We start from the raw sequence: 23,234 nt of genomic DNA, 5'->3' as shown, positions 1-23,234 counted from the left end.
ATGGGGATCCAGGGCATGGAGCTGTGCGCCGTGGCCGTGGTCATCCTCCTCTTCATCGCCGTCCTCAAGCAGTTTGGCATCCTGGAGCCCATCTCAGTGGAAGGTAAACCCCCCCCCCCACACCCCTCAAACCCACCCCCCCCCAATTCATTCAGTCTGGGGGTGTCCCTGTCCTGCCCCCCACCCCACCTTACAGGACCCATTGGGCCCGGCTGTGGTGCTGTGTGGGTGACACCTGCTTGGTTTGGGGGGGGTGGGGGGGGGGCAGGACACCCCCCCCCTCCCATCCCAAGAGGGTTTGGGGGGGTGTGGGGGGGGAGCTGGCAGCCCCCTGCCCCCCCCCCCTGCCCTTGCTGCGTCATGGCCCAGCCTTGCTCTGACCTTCCCTGGGGGGGGGGGGGGCTGGGCTGGCTTCAGCCCCCCCCCCAAAACACCCTCCAAAGGGATGCTGGTGACCCCCAGTCTGCATCAACCTCCAGCCCCTCATGAGGGGTGATGCTGGGGGAGCCTCCGCGCCCCCCGAGACCCCAAGACAGGTCGATGAGGACGCCCCCCCAGGCCACAGTTACCCCTAAGCAGGATGGTGGGGGGGCTCCAAGCCTGCAATGCCCCCCCCCCCCCACCTCAAACCCTCCTGTTGGGGGGTCTCTGAGCCCCCACTGACCCTCCTGGAGATGAGACCCCAATCCTTACCCCTTCCCACCCCTCCAAACCCAGCTCACAGAGGGTGGGGACAGGGGGTTAACCCCTCCCAACCCACAGCAGCACCAGTGGGGGGGGGACCCCCAGGCTTTTCCAGGGTATCCCTACCCATACTGCACCCATCCCCCCCCCCCCCCCCCAGCTCCCATCCCAGTTTTCCCAGCCCTGACATTCCCATTAACCCCACCTCGGTGCTGAACGGGGTCTGGGGGGACTTCCCAGGCGGGAATTATTAATGAGCCATCATTTATTAATTACCTTCCGCCAGGCCGGGCGCGGGCGGGGGGGGGACCCATTAGCGGGGTGAGAAGTGGCTCCGGGATGCTCCGCGCTCCGGCGGCGGGACAAGGGATCCATCGGCTCTTGTGGGAACCCCTCAGCTGGGCCGGCGGCTCCCTTGAGGGGGGGGGGGGGGGATGCTGAACCCCGGTTTTCCTCCTGGAATGAGAGGATCCACCACTGGGTTGGGAGTTGGGAGTTGGGTTTTTAGGCCGGGATGGGATAGAGCTGGAAAGGCCTCTGGACACAGCGGAGCTGGGGCTTTGCTGGCGTCTCCTGGCAGACGGCGGTGATGCCGAAGCGGAGCTCGCGACCGTCCGGCACCAACCGGAGGGGCTGGAGCAGCTGCTGGCACAGACCAAGTTCAGCAAGAAGGAGCTTCAATCCCTCTACCGAGGCTTCAAGACTGTGAGTGGGGGGGACACAAGCTCATCCCGGCCCCCCCCACCCCAGCGCCAGCACCGGGGCTGGATTTTGGTGGCTCAGCCGCTCTCCTCCCCAGGAGTGTCCCAGCGGCCTTGTGGATGAGGAGACCTTCAAGCTCATCTACTCCCAGTTCTTCCCACAGGGGGGTGAGTTGGGGATCCCCTGTGGGGTGCTGGGGTGTTGGGGTGGTGGGGTGCTGGGGTGCTGGGGTGCCAGGGTGTCGGGGTGCTGGGGTGTTGGGGTGCTGGGGTGCTGGGGTGCTGGGGTGCTGGGGTATTGGGGTGCTGGGGTGTTGGGGTGCTGGGGTGCTGGGGTGCTGGGGTCTTGGGGTGGGGGGATGCTGGGGCGCTGGGATGCTCGGGTGCTGGGTTGTTGGGGTGCTGGGATGCTGGGGTGCTGGGATGCTCGGGTGCTGGGTTGTTGGGGTGCTGGGGTGTTGAGATGCTGGGGTGCTGGGGGATTGGGGTGCTGGGATGCTGGGGTGTTGGGGTGCTGGGGTGCTGGGATGCTGGGGTGTTGAGATGCTGGGGTGCTGGGGGACTGGGGTGCTGGGGTGTTGGGGTGCTGGGTGCTGGGGTGCTGGGATGTTGAGATGCTGGGGGACTGGGATGCTGGGGTGCTGAGATGCTGGGGTGCTGGGGTACTGGGATGCTGGGATGCTGAGATGCTGGGGTGCTGGGGTGCTGGGATGCTGGGATGCTGGGGTGCTGAGATGCTGGGGTGCTGAGATGCTGGGATGCTGGGGTGCTGGGATGCTGGGGTGCTGGGATGCTGGGATGCTGGGGTGTTGGGATGCTGGGATGCTGGGGTGCTGAGATGCTGGGGTGCTGGGGGACTGGGGTGCTGGGGTGTTGGGGTGCTGGGTGCTGGGGTGCTGGGATGTTGAGATGCTGGGGGACTGGGATGTTGGGATGCTGGGATGCTGGGGTGTTGGGATGCTGGGATGCTGGGATGCTGGGGTGCTGAGATGCTGGGGTGCTGAGATGCTGGGATGCTGGGGTGCTGGGATGCTGGGGTGCTGGGATGCTGGGATGCTGGGGTGTTGGGATGCTGGGATGCTGGGGTGCTGAGATGCTGGGGTGCTGGGGGACTGGGGTGCTGGGGTGTTGGGGTGCTGGGTGCTGGGGTGCTGGGATGTTGAGATGCTGGGGGACTGGGATGTTGGGATGCTGGGATGCTGGGGTGCTGGGGTGCTGGGATGCTGGGGCGCTGGGATGCTGGGGCGCTGGGGTGCTGTGGCTCAGCACCTCTCTCTTCCCTCCCCTCGCAGACGCCAGCACCTACGCTCACTTCTTGTTCGACGCCTTCGACGCCGACCGCAACGGGGCTCTGTGCTTCCAGGTGAGCATCCCAGCACCCCGGGCTCCATCCCGGGAACCAGCCACGCGCCGCCGGCGCTCCGCTCGCTCCTCGAGCCGCCGGGAGCTGTACGCGTGCCCAGCGCCGTGATTCATCACATCTCCGCCGTGCCCCTGCGTGGTGGGGGGAGTAAGAGCTGAGCACAGCAGCACCAGCCTCAATCCATCCCCTCCATGGTGGGGGGAGTAAGAGCTGAGCCCAGCAGCACCAGCCTGAATCCATCCCCTCCATGGTGGGGGGAGTAAGAGCTGAGCCCAGCAGCACCAGCCTCAATCCATCCCCTCCATGGTGGGGGGAGTAAGAGCTGAGCACAGCAGCACCAGCCTCAATCCATCCCCTCCATGGTGGGGGGAGTAAGAGCTGAGCCCAGCAGCACCAGCCTCAATCCATCCCCTCCATGGTGGGGGGAGTAAGAGCTGAGCACAGCAGCACCAGCCTCAATCCATCCCCTCCATGGTGGGGAGCGTGTGCCGGGGGGGGAGCTCCGGGCACTGCGGCAAAGGGGCTGCTGACAGGGTGTGGGGGGGTCAGTGCTGGATTTACCATGGTGATTAAAAATAACCCTGAGCAAGAATAGAAACAGGATCAATAGGGGGAAATAACAACCCTCACACACACACACACAACACACACACACCCCAGGCATCCCAGGATCGATGGCAGCGCTGGGAGGTGGGTGGGGGGGGAACAGGCTGAGTGGGTGGGATCCCAGCCCGTCTGTGGGGTGTGGGGGGTGCTGGTGGGATGTCCCTGCTCATGGTTGTGGCTCTTCTGGCAGGATTTTGTGGTGGGCCTCTCGGTCCTGCTGCGGGGGACGGTGAGCCAGAAGCTGAAGTGGGCCTTCAACCTCTACGACATCAATAAGGACGGCTACATCACCAAGGAGGTGACACGGGGACACCCAGCCCAAGGGAGGGGGGGGGAATTGGGAGCACTGTGGGGATGGTGGGAATGGGTGCTAAAGGGGCTTTGCTGGGAGGGTCCCTTCGCCCTGACCCCCCACTCTGGGGTCTCCTTCTAGGAGATGCTGGAGATCATGAAGTCCATCTATGACATGATGGGGCGCTGCACCCACCCCAGCCTGAGGGACAGCGCTCCAGCCGAGCACGTGGAGCTGTTCTTCCAGGTGAGCTGGTCCCACCTCCTCCCCAAAATTCTCTGGGGCTGTCCCTGCTGCCAGGGAGGTCCCCTCTGAGCCCCTCTGTGCACCCTTGCAGAAGATGGACCGGAACGGTGACGGCGTGGTGACCTTCGAGGAGTTCCTGGAGACGTGCCAGAAGGTCAGCAGCTCATGGGGCAGGGGGGGTTTGGGCATCATCTCCATCCTCCTCCTCCTCCTCCTCACTGCCAGACCCCCCAAGGCCAAGATGTAACCCCCACCCCACTTTACTTCCTCACCCCATCCCAAAATGGGATGGGGAGGGGGATGGAGAGAGGTGGGGGGTGGGGGGCAGCTCTGGTCACACTGGGGCTGGCGGGAAGGATGGGATGAGGGGATGGAGGGACTGAGGTGTCTGTCTGTCTGTCTGTCTGTCTGTCCCACAGGACGAGGACATCATGAGCTCCATGCACATCTTTGAGAACGTGATCTAGGACGGGGGACGTGGCCCCGCCAGCGCCCGGGGGGCTTCATCCTGACTGTTCCAAGCCCAGGCCAGGGGGCAGCGGGAGCGGCGCCCGGCTGTGAGGACACACGCGGGTGACGTGACCGGCACACCCGCCTCAGCCCCCCTTGTCCTGCTGCTGGGCCTGTTGCTGGGGGCACTGAGCCCCAAACTGGGAGGGTCTCTCTGTGCTGGGCAGTGCTGGAGCCGCGGCTCAGGACACACGTGAAGCTGCTCTCCCTGCTTGGCACACCCAGTGCTCCGGGGTCACACTGCCCCGGGGATGGGATGGGATGGGATGGGATGGGATGGGATGGGATGGGATGGGGATGGGGATGGGATGGGGATGGGGATGGGATGAGATGAGGAGGGGGATGGGATGAGATGGGGAGGGGGATGCGATGAGATGGGGAGGGGGATGGGATGGGGATGGGATGGGGATGGGATGGGATGGGAGGGGATGGGATTGCGATGAGGATGGGATGGGGATGGGGAGGGGAATGGGATGGGATGGGATGGGATGGGATGGGATGGGATGGGATGGGATGGGATGGGGTGAGATGGGATGGGATGGGGATGGGGATGGGAAGGGATGGGATGGGATGGGATGGGATGGGATGGGATGGGGATGGGATGGGGATGGGGATGGGATGGGATGTGAGGGGATGGGATGGGAAGGGATGGGATGGGGATGGGATGGGGATGAGATGGGATGGGATGGGATGGGATGGGATGGGATGGGATGGGGAGGGGATGGGATGGGATGTGGAGGGGGAAGGGATTGGAATGGGGGGGGTGGGATGGGATGGGATGGGATGGGATGGGATGGGATGGGATGGGATGGGAAGGGAAGGGATGGGGATGGGGATGGGAAAGGATGGGAAGGGATGGGATAGGATGGGATGGGATGGGATGGGGATGGGATGGGATGGGATGGGAAGGGATGGGAAGGGATGGGAAGGGAAGGGAAGGGATGGGATGGGATGGGATGGGAAGGGATGGGAAGGGAAGGGGTTGCGCTGCGCGTGGCGCTGGCGCTGGGGGGCAGCACGGGGTTTGTTTTCCCAATAAAAGGGCGGGCGGCGATGCCGGGCGAGCTGTGCTGCGGGCGCCAGGCCACGGGGCGCCGGGAGGGGGATGCCGAGCCTCGGGGCGGCGGCTGCCGGGAACTATGAGGGGGGAGAGTCCGTCCCGGGACCCGCCCGCTCCCCCCCTCACTCCCCTCCCGCTCCCGGGCAGCGGCTCCACCGGCGCCATCATGGCGGCCGCTCGCCGTATCCTAGCAACGGCTCTGCCCCGCCCCTCCGGCCGCCATTGGAGGAGAGGCCCCGCCCCTCCGGCCGCCATTGGAGGAGAGGCCCCGCCCCGCCGCGTTCTCATTGGTCGGCACGGGGTGGGGGGCGTGCCCACGGGGTGAGGGGCGTGGCCACGGGGGGAGGGGGCACCTTCACCCTCACGTGGGTGGCGCGGGGTCGGCGCGTGACGTAGGTGGCACGGGGCTCCCCTGGGCCCCCCAAACCCGCCCCCCCCACCCCCCACCGGGACCGGGCATGGGGGGGGCCTCTGGGGTCGGGGCCGTGCGGGGAGGGGGCGGCCCGGGCTGGGGGAGGCCCCGGGATGGTGGGATACGCCGAATGGGGGGGGGGGTCCCGGCATGGGGGGTCCCGGGTTAGGGGTCCCGGCATGGGGGGTCCTGGGTTAGGGGTCCCGGCATGAGGAGTCCCGGGTTAGGGGTCCCGGCATGGGGGGTCCCGGGTTAGGGGTCCCGGCATGGGGAGACCCGGGTTAGGGGTCCCGGCATTGGGGGTCCTGGGTTAGGGGTCCCGGCATGGGGGATTCTGGGTTAGGGGTCCCGGCATGGGGGGAGTCCCGGGTTAGGGGTCCCGGCATGGGGCGTCCCGGGTTAGGGGTCCCGGCATGGGGGGTCCCGAGATAGGGGTCCCGGCATGGGGGGTCCTGGGTTAGGGGTCCCGGCATGGGGGGTCCCGAGTTAGGGGTCCTGGCATGGGGGGTCCTGGGTTAGGGGTCCCGGCATGGGGGGGGTCCTGGGTTAGGGGTCCTGGCATGGGGGGGGGTCCCGGGTTAGGGGTCCTGGCATGGGGAGACCCGGGGTAGGGGTCCCGGCATGGGGGGGGTCCCGAGTTAGGGGTCCCGGCATGGGGGGTCCTGGGTTAGGGGTCCCGGCATGGGGGGGGTCCCGTGTTAGGGGTCCCGGCAAGGGGAGTCCCGGGTTAGGGGTCCTGGCATGGGGAGTCCCGGGTTAGGGGTCCCGGCATGGGGGGGGGGGTCCTGGGTTAGGGGTCCCGGCATGGGGAGTCCTGGGTTAGGGGTCCCGGCATGGGGGGTCCTGGGTTAGGGGTCCCGGCATGGGGGGGTCCCGGGTTAGGGGTCCCGGCATGGGGGGGGTCCCGAGTTAGGGGTCCCGGCCTGGGGGGTCCTGGGTTAGGGGTTCCGGCATGGGGGGTCCCGGGTTAGGGGTTCCGGCATGGGGGGAGTCCCGAGTTAGGGGTCCCGGCATGAGGAGTCCCGGGTTAGGGGTCCCGGCATGGGGGGTTCCCGAGTTAGGGGTCCCGGCATGGGGGGGTCCCGAGTTAGGGGTCCCGGCATGGGGGGTCCTGGGTTAGGGGTCCCGGCATGGGGAGGGGGCTGGGCATGGGGGGTCGCGGCATGGGGGGTCCCGGGTTAGAGGTCCCGGCATGGGGGGTCCTGGGTTAGGGGTCCTCGGGATAGGGGGCTAACGGCATGCAGGGTCCTTGGATGTGGATCCTGGAAAGGGGGGGTTCCTGGGAGGGGGAACCCCAGCATGGTGGGGTACCCAGCACGGGGAGGGGGCCGGGCATCGGGGGTCCCTGGGATGGGGGATCCCAGGATAGGGAAGTCCTTGGAAGAGGTGGTCTCCAGCATAGGGGTGCCTGGGATGGGGGTTCCCAGCACGGTGGGGGTCCCAGGTTAGGGGTCCCGGGTATAGGAGGGTCCTGGGATGGGCAGGGTCCCAGCACTGGGGGGCCCTGGGATGGAGGATTCAAGGGTTAGGGGTCCCCGGGATGGGGGGGTTCCAGGTTAGGGGTCCCGGGATGGGCAGGGTCCCAGCACTGGGGGGCCCTGGGATGGGGGATTCAGGGGTTAGGGGTCCCCTGGATGGGGGGGTTCCAGGTTAGGGGTCCCGGGATGGGCAGGGTCCCAGCACGGGGGGGCCCTGGGATGGAGGATTCAAGGGTTAGGGGTCCCCGAGATGGGGGGGGGTTCCAGGTTAGGGGTCCCGGGTATAGGAGGGTCCTGGGATGGGCAGGGTCCCAGCACTGGGGGGCCCTGGGATGGGGGATTCAGGGGTTAGGGGTCCCCTGGATGGGGGGGTTCCAGGTTAGGGGTCCCGGGATGGGCAGGGTCCCAGCACGGGGGGGCCCTGGGATGGAGGATTCAAGGGTTAGGGGTCCCCGAGATGGGGGGGGGTTCCAGGTTAGGGGTCCCGGGTATAGGAGGGTCCTGGGATGGGCAGGAACCCAGCACTGGGGGGCCCTGGGATGTGGGATTCAGGGGTTAGGGGTCCCCGGGATGGGGGGGTTCCAGGTTAGGGGTCCCGGGATGGGCAGGGTCCCAGCACGGGGGGGGGCCCTGGGATGGGGATTCAAGGGTTAGGGGTCCCCGGGATAGGGGGAGTTCCAGGTTGGGGGCTGTGTTGTCCTATGGGGATCCCCCAGCGACCCCCACTGTGCAGCACTGGGGGACCCAGAGGGCTGGACCGTGTGTGGCTGGGACTGGGGGGCACACCCCAGGACCGGGGCTGTGGGGGATCAGGGGGCTCAGGTGATGTACCCACCCCCCCAGCCCTTCCCGTGCTGGGATCCCCCCTCCCTCTGCCACCCCCCCTGTGCCAGAGGCAGGGCCGGGGGGCTCTGGCCGGGGCGCTTGGGGGGGGGCGAAGTCCCAGGTGAGGGGGGCAAAGTCCCCGTGCCGGGGCCGGGCTGAGCTCCAGCGGGATCCCCAGGCTCTGGATGCGGCTCCCGGGGGCCATGAGGCTGGTGCGGTTCCGGGGGGCCGGGGGCGGTGACCCCCGGCTGGGGCTGGAGGAGACACCCGGGGGGGACCTGGTGGACCTGAGCGCGGCGGAGCCGACGCTGCCCCGCTCCATGCGCCGCTTCCTGGAGAGCGGCCCGAGCGGCCTGGCCGCTGCGCAAAGGTGGGTTGGAGGGGTGGGGATGGGGTGTGGGTTGGGGGTCCCGGGGCTCCCAGGGCCTGATCCTGGCGCTGAGTCCCCGGGGGGGGGGGGTCCCGCAGGGCGCTGGAGTCGGGGGGACACCGTCTGCCGCGGGACACCGTGCGGCTCCTGGCGCCGGTGGGGGACCCGCAGAAGGTGATCTGCGTGGGGCTCAACTACCGCGACCACTGCCTGGAGCAGGCGGTCAGGGTGCCCACCGAGCCTGTCATCTTCAGCAAGTTCCCCAGCGCCATCGCCGGCCCCTTCGATGACATCGTGCACCCCCAGGAGAGCAACGTGAGTCCCATCACCCCCACCCACCACCACCACCCTCCTGGGACACCCCCGGGGATGGGCAGCCCCTCCGAGCCCCTCCCAACATCCCGGTCTCTGCCCCACCAGGAGCTGGACTGGGAGGTGGAACTGGCCGCGGTCATCGGGAAGAAGGGGCGGCACATCCAGGTATCCCCCCCAATTTGCCCCCCATCCTCGCTCAGGTGGGGGGATGCTGGGGGAAATGTGTCCCCGCTGCCACCCCCCACCCTGCCCTGGACCCCCCCCCAGGAGTCGGCGGCGCTGGAGCACGTCGCGGGCTTCACCGTGGCCAACGACGTCAGCGCGCGGGACTGGCAGAGGCGGAACGGGCGGCAGTGGCTGCTGGGCAAAACCTTCGACACCTTCTGTCCCCTGGGGCCAGCCCTCGTCACCAAGGAGGCGGTGACAGGTGGGGACGGGACGGGACAGGGTGGGGATGGGAGTGGGACAGTGTGGGGATGAGGTGGGGATTGGATGGCACGGGATGGATGGGGTGGGATGGGGATGGGATGGGGATGAGGTGGGGATTGGGTGGGATGGGACGGGATGGGACAGGCATGAGGTGGGGATTGGATGGCACAGGCTGGATGGGGTGGGATGGGGACGGGATGGGATGGGGATGAGGTGGGGATTGGATGGCACGGGATGGATGGGGTGGGATGGGGACAGGATGGGATGGGGATGAGGTGGGGATTGGATGGCACGGGATGGATGGGGTGGGATGGGGATAGGGTGGGGATAAGGTGGGGATTGGATGGCATGGGATGGATGGGGTGGGGTGGGGACGGGATGGGGATGAGGTGGGGATGGGATGGGGATGAGGTGGGGATTGGGTGGGATGGGACGGGATGGGACAGGGATGAGGTGGGGATTAGATGGCACAGGCTGGATGGGGTGGGATGGGGACGGGATGGGATGGGGATGAGGTGGGGATTGGATGGCACGGGATGGATGGGGTGGGATGGGGACAGGATGGGATGGGGATGAGGTGGGGATTGGGTGGGATGGGGACAGGATGGGACAGGGATGAGGTGGGGATTGGATGGCACAGGCTGGATGGGGTGGGATGGGGATGGGATGGGGATGAGGTGGGGATTGGATGGCACGGGATGGATGGGGTAGGATGGGGACAGGATGGGATGGGGATGAGGTGGGGATTGGGTGGGATGGGGACAGGATGGGACAGGGATGAGGTGGGGATTGGATGGCACAGGCTGGATGGGGTGGGATGGGGATGAGGTGGGGACTGGATGGCATGGGATGGATGGGGTGGGATGGGATGGGGATGAGGTGGGGATTGGCTGCCACGGGATGGATGGGGATGGGATGGGATGGGGATGAGGTGGGGATTGGCTGGCATGGGATGGATGGGATGGGGATGGGATGGGATGGGGATGAGGTGGGGATTGGCTGGCACGGGACGGATGGGGATGGGATGGGGCCAGGACAGGAGGCAGGTGCCCAATTTCCCTGCCAGCACCCGTGCTCTCCCCGAGGCTGGGGTGGGGTGTGTTGGCGATGGGTGGGGGGTCCCTGCGTGTCCCCCACCGGCGCTGTGACGCGTCGCCGCGCTCCCCTCAGATGTCCACAACCTGAGCATCCGCTGCAGCGTCAACGGGCAGCGGGTGCAGGACAGCAGCACCAGCCAGCTCGTCTTCAACCTGCCCCAACTCATCGCCTGGGTGTCCCGGTAAGCGGGGCGAGGAGGGGGGGACACAGCCCACCCAGCACACCGGGGATGGGGGGGGTGCTGCTGCTCCCCGGGGGATGGGATGGGATGGGATGGGGGGGCCACAGCTGCCACCTCCCCCCAGGTTCGTCACGCTGGTGCCCGGGGACGTGTTGCTGACGGGAACCCCTCCTGGTGTGGGGGCCTTTCGGAAGCCCCCCGTCTTTCTGAAGGTGAGGGACAGGGCTCTGGGGGGCTCACAGTGGGGCTGTGGTGGACACAAACGGGGACAAGGAGAGGGAGGGGCTGCCAGCATCTCCCCCCACCCTGTCCCAGCAGAGAGGAGACGAGGTGCAGTGTGAGATCCAGGAGCTGGGCACCATCTGCAACAGGGTGGTGTGACGCCGGCGACGCCGAAACCACCGCATCCCCCCCCCACCTCCCCAAACCCCCCGACACGGGGTCAATAAATCCCCAGCCGTGGTGGGTCCCTGGGTCTGGTTTATTGGGGGGCTACAGCTGGGAGAACTGGAGGATGGAGCCTTCCAGCTCCTCCCGGCGGGCGCTGGAGCGGAAAGGCTGGGCCAGGTGGAGCAGGGGGCCGGCGGGGGTCTGCTCCTCCTCCAGCACCTGGGGGTTGGGGGGGGGACACGGGAGCATCGCAGCAGCACTGGGGTGGGGGGAAGGAGCTGGGTGTCAGTGGGTGGGGGGCAGAGCCCCCGCTCACGCTTACCCCCATCTCCTTGAAGGTCTGCAGGGAGCTCAGGGCCAGGCTCCTGGTGGGGGGGTCTGGAGGGAGAGAAACCCCGTGGGAGCACCCCCAGCCCACCCCCCCGAGCACCCCCAGCCCCAGCTTTTGGGGGTGCTGCCCCTGAAGCAGGAGGGACACCCCTTCCCTCCTTCCTTCCCCCCGCCCCAGCTCACCGAAGCTGTCCTCCTCGGCCAGGAACTGCAGCAGCTCCTCCACGTAGGCTGTCTCTGGGGGGGGGGGCAAGAGGTGGGGGGGTCAGAGCTCAGTGCCCGCACCTCCTGGAGGGGGCAGGACCCCTCTCTGCTCTCGCTCCGGAGCCAGGGAGCTTCACCCCTGCCTCAGTTTCCCCACGAGCCAAGCCAAGGGGGGGGCTCGGGGAAGCCTTTGCCGGGCCCGGGGGGGGGGCCTGTACCGTGCTGGGGCCAGCAGGGCCGCTCCAGGAAGGCCACAGCTCTGCCCAGCGTCCTGAGCGCCGGGCGCAGGAGCCGCCAGAGGAAGGGGAGGAAGCCGGGAAAGGCCTCGGGCTCGCTGAGCTGGCGGGGAGAAGGCAGAGCATGGCCCGAGCAGCCCCCCTCCCACCCCCCCAACCCCACCCCGGCGTGGGGGCAGCCGGGGCGCAGCGGGGTCCCCCCGACCCCGGTACCTTGAAGCAGCGCTTGCGGACCACCGCTCCCTCGCTGCCGCTGTCGCTGTCGAAGCCCAGCGAGTCCCAGAGCCGCCTCTTCCAGTGGGGCTCGTCCTCCAAATCGCAGCCCCACTGCTGCCCCTCCGGCTGTGGGGAAGGGCCACGCCGCCTCTGACAGCACCCTGTCGCCCCTCACCCCCCCACAGGCACCCCGCTCCCTCAGCCCATCCCCATCCTGGCCCCGGAGGGGCTGAGCCGCCCCAATGGGGGTCCTGGGGGTGTGGGTGGGGGGCACCCACCTCCTCAGACTCCAGCAGCCCACACAGGAGGAGCTTGTCCACGATGTCCTCGCTCTGGAAGTCGAGGGGCTGGCAGGGCTGGGAAAGAGGAGGACGGGGCTGGGTGGGGACAGGACCCCCCCTCCCTGGGCGATGGCAGCACCGCCCCGGGCCCCCAGCCCCTACCTGGAAGCCCAGCAGGTTGGGGGGCAGCAGCCGGAGCAGCTCCAGGGTCTTGCGGCACAGCTCCTCGTGGCTGAACACGATGCCCAGCAGGCTGCCCGTGGGCGGGAGGAACGGCAGCACCTCCACCAGCAGGGCGTGGATGGCGCCGGCTGAGGAGAGCGGCGGCACCGGGACCCCGGTGTCACTGGGACCCCCCAGCATTGCCCCAACCCTGGCATCCCCTCCAAACCCAGCATCGTCCCAACCCCAGCATCGCCCCAACCCCGGCATCGCCCCGACCCCGGCATCGCCCCGACCCCGGCATCGCCCCGACCCCGGCATCGCCCCGACCCCGGCATCACTCCAACCCCAACATCCCCCCGACCCCAACATCCCCCCAACCCCAACATCCCCCAACCCCAACATCCCCCAACCCCAACATCCCCCCGACCCCGGCATCCCCCCGACCCCGGCATCCCCCCGACCCCGGCATCCCCCCGACCCCAACATCCCCCCGACCCCAACATCCCCCCGACCCCAGCATCGCCCTGACCCCAACATCCCCCTGACCCCAGCATCGCCCTGACCCCGGCATCACTCCAAACCCAGCATCCCCCCAACCCCGGCATCGCCCCACCCCAACATCCCCCCAACCCAACATCCTCCAACCCCAACATCCCCCAACCCCAACATCCCCCAACCCCAACATCCCCCAACCCCAGCATCGCCCCAACCCCGGCATCCCCCAACCCCAGCATCGCCCCAACCCCAACATCCCCCAACCCCAACATCCCCCAACCCCAACATCCCCCAAACCCAGCATCGCCCCAAACCCAGCATCGCCCCAAACCCGGCATCGCCCCAAACCCGGCATCGCCCCGAACCCGGCATCGCCCCGAACCCGGCATCGCCGCCCCTCTCCCCCCCCCCCTTCCCTGCCCCCTCCTCACCTCCCACCGCCTCGCTGCCGAAGACGGGCAGGATGGCAGCGCTGTGGCGACCCAGCTCCCTCCGAGCCTCCGCCGAATCCTTGGGGATCACCAGGACGTCCCGGATGGAGCCCAGGTGGTAGGAGGTGAGGTGAGGCCGGAGCAGCCCCAGGCTGTGCTGCACCAGGCCCAGCAGCTGCCCGGAGAAGCCCACGTCGTGCCGGCGCCGCAGGATCTCCTCCAGCAGCGCCGAGAAGCTCTTCATCAGCCGGGACACGAAGACACCCTGGTGGGAGGCAGGGAGGGAGGAAGAGGAGGGTGAGGGGGGTCCCATGCCCGCTCTGGAGATGTGGCTCCTCAGGGGGGGGCCTGGAGCCCCCCGCATCCCACCTCCCAGTGCCGGTACAGCAGCAGCGCCGATGTGATCTCCACGGCTGTGATGGCCGAGCAGGCGACGCTGTCTGAGGGAGGAGAAGGAGCTCACTGCGGGGGGAACCAGCCCCCAGCCCCACTGTGCAGGGTGAGGGGCACCGGCCAGGGGGAACCAGCCCCCAGCCCCTCTGTGCAGGGTGGGGGGCAGCAGTGGGGGGAACCAGCCCCCAGCCCCTCTGTGCAGGGTGGGGGGCAGCGGAGGGGGGAACCAGCCCCCAGCCCCTCTGTGCAGGGTGGGGGGCAGCAGTGGGGGGAACCAGCCCCCAGCCCCTCTGTGCAGGGTGGGGGGCAGCGGAGGGGGGAACCAGCCCCCAGCCCCTCTGTGCAGGGTGGGGGGCAGCAGTGGGGGGAACCAGCCCCCAGCCCCACTGTGCAGGGAGAGGGGCAGTGACAGGGGGGAACCAGCCCCCAGCCCCTCTGTGCAGGGTGGGGGGCAGAGACCAGGGGGATCCAGCCCCCAGCCCCTCTGTGCAGGGTGGGGGGCAGCGGCAAGGGGGAACCAGCCCCTCTGTGCAGGGTGGGGGGCAGCAGCGGGGACGTCCCTGGGGATGAGGTCGGGACCCCAGGGGTGTCACCCAGCCGGTGCCAGGGGGGCTTCACCCCAAAACACCTGGTGCCAGCACAAGGCGGGAGCGTGGCCGTGCCACAGCCCCGTGCGGACAGACAGACGGACAGCTGGGTCCCCCCAGCCCCCGGCAGCCCCCTCACCGCTCAGGCAGTGCAGGCCCAGCCTGGTCACCAGCAGCTCCTCCTCTGCCCCCAGAGCGGCGGCTCGCGGGGGGTCGGGACCCCCAACCTCCGTCGCCTGGCTGGCCAGAGGGGCGGGGCTGGGGAAAGACGGGGGGCAAAGGGTGAGGAAGCAGGAGGGGGGTGGGATGCTGCCCCCCCCTTCCACCCCTGGCCCAGCTCCTCACCACGGCCCGAGGGCGCTGGGCTGCTCTGGCTCTGCCGGCGGGTTCCAGGCGCAGCTCTGCTGGGCGAGGGTCTTGGCCACAAACTCCTGGGAAGGATGAATGGGGCCAGTTGGATGAGCCCCCCTGGCCCCTGCCCAGACCCCCTCAGAGACGGGTTCACCCACCCACACACCCAAGCCCCACCCTCCGTGGCCATGACCCCCAACAGAGACTGGCTCACCCACCCCCCTGACCCTGGCACCCCCAAACATGGGGTCACCCACCCCCCCAAGCCCCAACCCCCCAGAGATGGGTTCACCCACCCCCCCAGCCCTGAGCCCCCCAGAGATGGGTTCACCCACTCCCCCAAGCCCCAACTCCCCCAGAAATGGGTCACCTACCCCCCATGGCCCCAACTCCCCCAGAGATGGGTTCACCCACCCCCCCAGCCCTGAGCCCCCCCAGAAATGGGTCACCCACCCCCCATGGCCCTGACACCCCAGAGACGGGTTCACCCACACCCCCGGCCCTGAGCCCCCCCAGAAATGGGTCACCCACCCCCCCTCACCCCGACCCCCCAGAGATGGGTTCACCCACCCCCCCAGCCCTGACACCCCCCAGAGACGGGTTCACTCACCCCCCCCAGCCCTGAGCCCCCCCAGAAATGGGTCACTCACCCCCCCCCGGCCCTGACACCCCAGAGACGGGTTGACCCACCCCCCCTGCCCCGACCCTCCAGAGATGGGTCACCCACCCCCCCAGCCCCGACACCCCCCAGAGACGGGTCACCCACCCCCCCCGCCCCGACCCCCCAGAGATGGGTTCACCCACCCCCCCAGCCTTGAACCCCCCCAGAAATGGGTCACCCACCCGCTCCCCGGCCCTGACACCCCAGAGACGGGCTCACCCACTCCCCAAACCGCCCCCCCGCCGTACCCGCAGGGAGAAGGGCTGCCCCAGGTCCAGGCGGGCGCAGCCCCGCGGTGCTCGCAGAGCCCGTCCCGCGGCCCGGAGACAGGCGCCGAGCCCGAGGGGCCGAGCGGGGCCCTGGGGGGAGAGGGGACGGGGGTCAGTGGGGGGGGTGAAGGGGAGGAGGGGGCGCTGGGACGGCGCGGGGGCTGCGTCCTCACCCCTTGGTCCCGGGGCGAGGGGCCGGAGGGCAGCTCGTAGGCGATGCCCACGGGCACCAGCAGCACGTCGGGCACGGCGCGGCCCCGCACGGCCCCGCACACCGCGGCCAGCCAGTGCCGGGCGGGGGCCGAGAGGCGCCGGGGCTCCCGCGGCTCCTCCAGGAAGATGAGCAGCGGCTGCCGGCTCCTCAGCACCTCCTCCACGTACTGGGGGGGGGGCGGTGGGATGAGGCCGGGACCCCCACCGCTCGCCCCAAAAGGCTGGGGCAGCCTGCGGCAGGGGAGGCTCGGGGAGGGGTATGGGGTGGGGGGTGGGGGGTGGGGGGGTGGGGATGGGGGGGTCTTTCCTCCTCCCCCCCGCACCCGGGGCAGGACCTACCGTGGCCAGCACAGCCCCCCGCAGCCCCTCGCCCCCGCCGCTCGCTGTCTGCTCCATCCCCGACGGCAGGAAGATCCCTCCCAGGCGCCGCAGCAAAGCTCTGCGGGGGGGAGCCGAGGGGCAGGGTGGGGGGGGGGGGTGCCCACCTCGCCCCCCTCCCCAGCTCACCTCCACCCCCCCACCCCCCCTCCGGCAGCTCCCCGAGCCGGCGGCCGGGCCCCTTACCGCAGGGCAGGGCTGCAGGGCTGCTCGCCCACCGTCACCCGCGGCACCCCCAGCCCCCGGGAGAAGAGGAGCAGGGAGAGGAGCGGCCCGTCCAGCTGCGACTGGTGCCTCGAGAGGAAAACCAGCGGCACGGCGGGCTGCGAGGGAAGCGGCCGGGGCTCAGCACCCCGCCGGCCCCAGCCCAGGCGCGGGGCCAGCCCGGCTCGCCGGTTCCCTACCGTCCTGGCAGCTCTCAGCACCATCTTCAGCTGCCCTTGGTGCAGCTGCACGCTGAGGAAGAGCCGGTCCAGGAGCTTGAGCAGAGCCCAGCTGCACAACCTGGAGGGAAAGGAGGCAGGGAGAGAATTGGTCACCCCCAAATCCTTCCCCCGAGTCTTTACCCACCCTTCCCTGCCTCAGTTTCCCCACCCGAGGCAGCTGAGGGGAGGGGGTTGCACGAGCCGGCTCAATCAGAGAAGCAATTAGGCTGCGATGCTGCTGTTAATTGCCGGTGTCTCCATGGCAGGGGGCAAAAAGCAAAGAGAAGGGAGAGAAAGGGAAAGTTCCCCCTGTGCTGCTTTGATTTCCCCCCCTCCCAGCTGGTTCTGGGGTGGGGGGGTTTCTCCCGCTGCTGTAGCCCCGGGGGGTCTCTGCATGTGGGTCCCCCAAGGGATCCATGGGCATCCTCTGAGGGATCCCCTGAAGGACCCACCCCTCCCCCAAAGGATCCATGGACATCCCCCAAAGAACACCCCCAAAGGATTCATGGACATTCCCCAAAGGACACCCCAAAGGATCCATGAACATTCCCCAAAGGACACCCCAAAGGATCCATGAACATCCCCCAAAGGACACCCCCAAAGGATCCATGGACATCCCCCAAAGGACACCCCCAAAGGATCCATGGACATCCCCCAAAGGACACCCCCAAAGGATCCATGAACATTCCCCAAAGAACACCCCTAAAGGATCCATGGACATCCCCCAAAGGACACCCCCAAAGGATCCATGGACATTCCCCAAAGGACACCCCAAAGGACCCCTGGACATCCCCCAAAGGACACCCCCCAAAGGACCCCCAAGGGATCCCACATCATCCCCCCAAAGGCTCCCCCAAAGGACCCCCCTGAAAGGATCCCCAAAGCATCCCCCAAAGGGACCCCGAAGATCCTGAGGCACGGCCCAAGGGATCCCCCAGACGATCCCCACACATCCCATAAAGGACCCCCAAAGGGTCCCTGCACATCCCCCAAGGGATCCCCTAAAGGCCCCTCCTAAGGCATCCCCGGGCAGCCCCCAAAGGACCCCCCCAAAGGCCCTTCCCCCCAAGGACACTCCCTCCTGAGGAACCCCCCTGGGGTCCAGGCACCCACCCTCCCCACAAACCCCACCCGCCAAGCGCCAGAGCCCCAGGGGGAGGGGTGCAGGGGGGCTGGCAACACCCCAACCAGGAACCAGGACCCCTCCTGGAGGAGGGGGGAGATGCCGGTGCAGGGGGATCCCCCCACCCCCCCAGCCCACCCCACCCCCCAAGGGGGAGCACAGACCTCAGGGTGAAGAGGGAGAGCGGGGCCTGGATTTCGGCCAGGGTGCTGAGCGCCTCCTGCTCCCAGTGCCGGTGGGATTCCCCGTCCCGCCTGGAGCTCCGGACCCTGGTGGGGGGGGGGCACGAGGGGTCACCCCCCCTGTTCTGCGCTGCGCCAGCCCCCGGCACCGCAGGGATTTGGGGGGGGGGGGGAGGGGGCTGCTTGGCGAGGCCACACAGCCTGGGATGGGGATGGGACCGACCCGGAGCAGCCTCGGCACATCCCGGGATGGGGCGCCGGCCCCTTTTTGGGGGTGCTGAGCCAGGGGTGGGGGGGGGGTGAGTGAGGGGCTGCAGTGAGGAAGAGCAGGCAAGCGCATCCCTCCCTCCAGACCCCCATCCTGCCAGGGGATCCTGTGGAGAGACCCCCCCCCCACTGCCCAATCCCACCTACCTCCGGCTGCGGCAGACCCTGGCCGGGAGATCCCTGGGGGTGTCGGCAGGAACCTCCCAGCTGCAGACGGCGAGGAACCCACAGACCCTCCGGACCAGCCACCCCCGGTACCTGGGCAGGACACACGGACACCTCAGAGGGGGGTTGTGTCCCTGGGGGTCAGCTCCCCCCCCAGCCATTCCCAGCCCAGGTTTTAGGGGGATTTCATTTCCTTTCTCCCCATTCTACAGCTGGGAAAACATAGACCCACCCCCCCCCCCGACTTCCCCCCCTCCCCAAATCCATCCCCAAACCTGACTGTGAAAGGCAGAGCTGGGAGATTGTGAAATGACCCAATTTGGGGTGAAGGGGGAGAAATGATGGGGAAAACACGGCTCAGAATTGCTGAGTGGCCGGGAGGGAATTGGGGAGGGGGGACAGGGACACCCCCCCAAACTAAAACCCAGGAACAGGCTCCTGGCTTCCCACTGGCACCCAGGACGGAGGAGAAGGTGGGTTGGGAGGAGCTGGGGGGCAGGGGGGTGACATCCTGGGGGGAGGGTGAGGAGCAGGAGAGCATTTTGGGGAAGAAAATGGCCATTTTGGGGGGGGGCTGCCCCCCACCCCAGCCTCACTCCAAAGCTAATTAAGGATGGGGAGCTAATTAAGGACCCTGTGGAAAATCCCTCCCACCACCCTGCAGCCTCTCAGCATCCTCAGTAAAACAGCTGGGAGGGGAATGAATATTGGGGAGGGGGGAAGCGGGGGTCCCATCCGCACCGCGTGTCCCTCTCCGTCACCCGGCCGGCGTCGAGGAAGCCGAAGGAGTTGAGATCCTCATGGTAGAATCGACCCTGGAAGGAAAAACCCTGGATTCAGCAGCAGGTGGGTTCTAATGGGATTGGGGAGGGATTAATTTTGGCAGGGCTAAGGGGGGGGTCACCCAGCCCCAGCCCCGCTCCCCACACTCACCCAGCTGCACGGGGTGCAGGTTGGGCAGCAGCGCCTCAAGTCCGGCCGGAGGGTGCCCAGGAATGGGATGAAGAGTTCCACTGGCTCCCCCGAGGCGTAGACCCAGGTCTTCATCTGGGGGGGGGGGGGGAAAGGAGTTGGGGGGGGAAAGATTTTGGGGGGTGAGAAGTTTCAGGGGGGGCAGGGAGAATTTTCGGGGGGGGGAGAAGTTTCTGGAGGGGGGAGAAGTTTCGGGGGGGGAGAAGTTTCGGGGGGGGGAGAATTTTCGGGGGGGGGAGAATTTTCGGGGGGGGGGAGAATTTTCGGGGGGGGGAGAAGTTTCGGGGGGGAGGAGAATTTTTGGGGGGGGAGAAGTTTCTGGGGGGGGAGAATTTTTGGGGGGGGAGAATTTTTGGGGGGGGAGAATTTTTGGGGGGGGGAGAATTTTTGGGGGGGGGAGAATTTTTGGGGGGGGGAGAAGTTTCAGGGGGGGGAGAAGTTTCTGGGGGGGGGAGAAGTTTCTGGGGGGGGGAGAAGTTTCTGGGGGGGGAGAATTTTCAGGGGGGGGAGAAGTTTCGGGGGGGGGAGAATTTTCAGGGGGGGGAGAAGTTTCGGGGGGGGGGAGAAGTTTCTGGGGGGGGGAGAAGTTTCGGGGGGGGGGAGAAGTTTCGGGGGGGGGAGAAGTTTCGGGGGGGGGGAGAAGTTTCTGGGGGGGGGGAGAAGTTTCGGGGGGGGGGAGAAGTTTCGGGGGGGGGAGAAGTTTCGGGGGGGGGGAGAAGTTTCCTGGGGGGGGGAGAATTTTCGGGGGGGGGGAGAAGTTTCGGGGGGGGGAGAAGTTTTTGGGGGGAGGGAGAAGTTTTTTGGGGGGTGGGAGAAGTTTCAGGGGGTTGGTGCTGACCCTGGAAGCAGCCAGCGTGGCTGAACGCTCCCAAAAACACCCGAGGGAGGAAGAGTCGTTCCTGGAGGGGGGGGAAATACAGCAAATTCACCCGGGGTCGCAGGGGTGGGGGGGGTGTCTGTGCCCCCCCACACACCCCCACCCCCCCGAGGGGTGTCACCCAGCCCCTCACCCCACTTCAGGCCTTGAGGGGGGGGGAAGGGACCCGCTCCTGGGCCGGGCAGGGGGTGGTGAAGGAGGGGGGGGGTCACCCTCCCTCCCACCCACCCCCACTGCCAACCCGCCCCCCAAGGCCCCGAAACGCCAGATCCCGAGCCCCCCCAGACTGAACTGGGGGGGGGGGGGGTGTTTCCCCCCCTCAAAGAAGCCCCGGGGCTGGGAGGGGGGAAGGGGGAGGGGGAGGCCGAGCCCCTGCGCCCCGCGACCCCCCCACTCCCCCCCCCCAGCGCCAGGCCGGGCCCTACCTCGGGACGGGCCCTGGGGAGGCGGGAAAGAGCCGCGTGCCCAGACGAGGCTCTGGCCACGCCCCCTCAGGACACGCCCCCTCCGCGCCAGACCACGCCCCCCCCCCTGCCCGGTAGGACACGCCCACTGCCACAGGCCACGCCCCATTCTCCCGGGAGGCCACGCCCACCACATCAAACACCCCCGCCCCCTACGCTCACAGGCCACGCCCCCTTGTTGAGGCCACGCCCCCTCTCCTACACAAACCCCGCCCCCAGCCCCTCCCGGGCCCCCAGCACCGCACTATGGCCCCCCACCCCTCCAGCCTAACCCATCCCGGGTCCCCCCCTCATCCCGGGAACTCCCCCAGCCCCTTCCTGGGGCCCCATCACCGTTGGGGACAGGCCCCCTGCCCCCATCCTGGGGTCTCAACCCCACCCCAAGTGCCCCCCACCCTCCCGGGGGCTCCATCCTAACCCCACCCCCCAACCCCGCTCCCCATACCCCCCCCTGCTGACCCCCCACCCAGACCTCAACAACCTCCAGGCAGGGAACAGCGTGTGTGTGTGTGTGTGTGTGTGACCCCAACGGGGCTGAATCTGCCTGAAAACACCCCAAAAATGCCCCCACCTTCCCTCCCCCACCCCCCCCTCCCAGAAGGGAAATGCCTCGGCCAGTGAAAGTGGCCAAATTTCATCCAGAGCCTAAAAATAACCGGGAAGATCCCGGGAGGGACCATCCTGGGGGGGCCGGCGCCACGGGGTTTGGCTCCGCTGTCGCCCCAGGACGCTGTGTCATCACTGAGCAGCGTTAATGAAACACACACACCCCCCCGGCCCCATCCCTCATCCCCCCCCTCGTGGGGATGCCATGAGCCAGCCCCAGTTAGAGCAGGCTGAGGCCTGGCAAGAACTCATCACACCTCCCGGCAGATACCCGCCAGGTTTATCCCACGCTGGTTGAAGGTGGCGCCTTCCTACTGGTCCCAGTTTGGATCCTGAACATTCCCCTCCCCACACACACACACACCCCTCCCCAGCTCAAAACCAGCAGCCCCAGGGCGGGCAGGGGGAGATGTCAGCAATTAATATTTCTGCTTAATTAACCTCCCCCTCCTGCTGCTCCCCCAGCGCTAACGAGGGGCTGGTAATTATTCCAGCAGTGATAACACCGGGTCAGCGGCACGGCGGCTTCACACGGGGGTCAGTCACTGTCCCCAGCGCCACGGGACAGGACGTCACCCCATTTTATCCCAGTTTAACCAGTTTCCACCAGTTTTCACCCATTTTCAGCAGGAAGCTCCCCCCGCTTCGAATTCCCAGGGCCCTTTTCCTGCAGCAAACCTGGTTCTGCTGAATATACGGGGGGGGAAGGGGGGAAATTAAGGCATTGCCATGGCAACCCGAGGCTGCTTTGGGGAGTCGGTGGGGAGTGGGAGAAGGTCTGGGGGGGGGAAGAGCTGGTGGTGCTGAGGGGGGGGGGGAGGGATTTGGGGGTGGGTGGAGGAGGGTATTGTGTCCCAGCCCCACAGGACCACATCCAGCCCCATAGGAGTGTGTTCTGCCCCACAGGACCACATCCAGCCCCACAGGACCACATCCAGCCCCATGGGACCACGTCCAGCCCCACAGGACATTGCTCAGCCCCATGTCCAGCCCCATAGGACTGTGTTCTGCCCCACAGGACACATCCAGCCCCAGGGGACCACACTCAAATCCCCAGCCCCACAGGACCACATCCAGCCCCAGGGGACACATCCAGCCCCATGGGACCACGTCCAGCCCCATGTCCAGCCCCACAGGACTGTGTTCTGCCCCACAGGACACATCCAGCCCCATGGGACACATCCAGCCCCATAAGACCACCAAAGGACATTGCTCAGCCCCATGTCCAGCCCCATAGGACACATCCAGCCCCATAGAACTGTGTTCTGCCCCACAGGACACATCCAGCCCCATGGGACCACACTCAAATTCCCAGCCCCACAGGACACATCCAGCCCCATGGGACCACACTCAAATTCCCAGCCCCACAGGACCACATCCACCCCCATAAGACGATGTCCAGCCCCACAGGACATTGCTCAGCCCCACGTCCAGCCCCACAGGACACATCCAGCCCCACAGGACCACGTCCAGCCCCACAGGACATTGCTCAGCCCCACATCCAGCCCTATGGGACACATCCATCCCCACAGGACCATGTCCAGCCCCATGGGACATTGCTCAGCCCCACATCCAGCCCCATGGGACACATCCAGCCCCATAAGACGATGTCCAGCCCCACAGGACATTGCTCAGCCCCACATCCAGCCCTATGGGACACATCCATCCCCACAGGACCATGTCCAGCCCCATGGGACATTGCTCAGCCCCACATCCAGCCCCATGGGACACATCCAGCCCCATAAGACGATGTCCAGCCCCACAGGACATTGCTCAGCCCCACATCCAGCCCCATGGGACACATCCAGCCCCACAGGACCACGTCCAGCCCCACAGGACATTGCTCAGCCCCACGTCCAGCCCCACAGGACACATCCATCCCCACAGGACCACGTCCAGCCCCATGGGACATTGCTCAGCCCCACATCCAGCCCCACGGGACACATCCATCCCCACAGGACCACACCAAGAACCGCCCCCCGC

General features: G+C 67.8%; 3 protein-coding genes across 3 annotated transcripts; 2 read left to right on the top strand and 1 right to left on the bottom strand.

Annotated features, from left to right (window-relative positions):
- On the top strand, positions 1-4,376 carry KCNIP3 (potassium voltage-gated channel interacting protein 3; the record flags this gene model as incomplete). Its single annotated transcript, XM_084274012.1, has 8 exons — positions 1-103; positions 1,265-1,389; positions 1,484-1,553; positions 2,678-2,748; positions 3,545-3,652; positions 3,788-3,892; positions 3,984-4,046; positions 4,312-4,376. 8 exons carry the CDS (start codon positions 1-3, stop codon positions 4,357-4,359), a joined length of 693 nt encoding a protein of 230 aa, XP_084130138.1. The 3' UTR covers positions 4,360-4,376.
- A 1,465-nt stretch (positions 4,377-5,841) lies between these two features.
- LOC311199896 (oxaloacetate tautomerase Fahd2a, mitochondrial-like) lies at positions 5,842-11,033 on the top strand. Its single transcript, XM_084274035.1, has 8 exons — positions 5,842-5,854; positions 8,356-8,547; positions 8,646-8,862; positions 8,968-9,027; positions 9,130-9,289; positions 10,462-10,570; positions 10,695-10,782; positions 10,889-11,033. The coding sequence occupies exons 2-8, from the start codon at positions 8,363-8,365 to the stop codon at positions 10,949-10,951; spliced, it is 882 nt and encodes a 293-aa protein (XP_084130161.1). The 5' UTR covers positions 5,842-5,854; positions 8,356-8,362; the 3' UTR covers positions 10,952-11,033.
- A 29-nt stretch (positions 11,034-11,062) lies between these two features.
- LOC311199785 (glycerol-3-phosphate acyltransferase 2, mitochondrial-like) lies at positions 11,063-19,379 on the bottom strand (the record flags this gene model as incomplete). Its single annotated transcript, XM_084273916.1, has 19 exons — positions 11,063-11,179; positions 11,283-11,338; positions 11,474-11,527; positions 11,713-11,833; positions 11,944-12,072; positions 12,225-12,302; positions 12,390-12,538; positions 13,319-13,583; positions 13,688-13,758; positions 14,438-14,556; positions 14,644-14,729; positions 15,559-15,669; positions 15,753-15,959; positions 16,132-16,231; positions 16,357-16,674; positions 17,883-17,987; positions 18,315-18,425; positions 19,074-19,147; positions 19,266-19,379. The coding sequence occupies 19 exons, from the start codon at positions 19,377-19,379 to the stop codon at positions 11,063-11,065; spliced, it is 2,385 nt and encodes a 794-aa protein (XP_084130042.1).
- Between the last annotated feature and the right edge of the window lie 3,855 nt (positions 19,380-23,234).

This window comes from Gallinula chloropus, assembly GCF_964237585.1.
Source record: "Gallinula chloropus genome assembly, chromosome: 21".
In the NCBI taxonomy this organism is placed as follows: domain Eukaryota; kingdom Metazoa; phylum Chordata; class Aves; order Gruiformes; family Rallidae; genus Gallinula; species Gallinula chloropus.
The sequence above is the reverse complement of the archived record's forward strand: the minus strand, read 5'-3'. Positions and strand labels throughout refer to the sequence as shown.

Coding starts and splice junctions, on each gene's coding strand:
- LOC311199896 (XM_084274035.1), top strand. CDS start 8,363: ATGCGGCTCCCGGGGGCCATGAGGCTGGTGCGGTTCCGGGGGGCCGGG. Junction 8,548..8,645: donor GGCCTGGCCGCTGCGCAAAG/GTGGGTTGGAGG, acceptor GGGGTCCCGCAG/GGCGCTGGAGTCGGGGGGAC. Junction 10,571..10,694: donor CTCATCGCCTGGGTGTCCCG/GTAAGCGGGGCG, acceptor ACCTCCCCCCAG/GTTCGTCACGCTGGTGCCCG.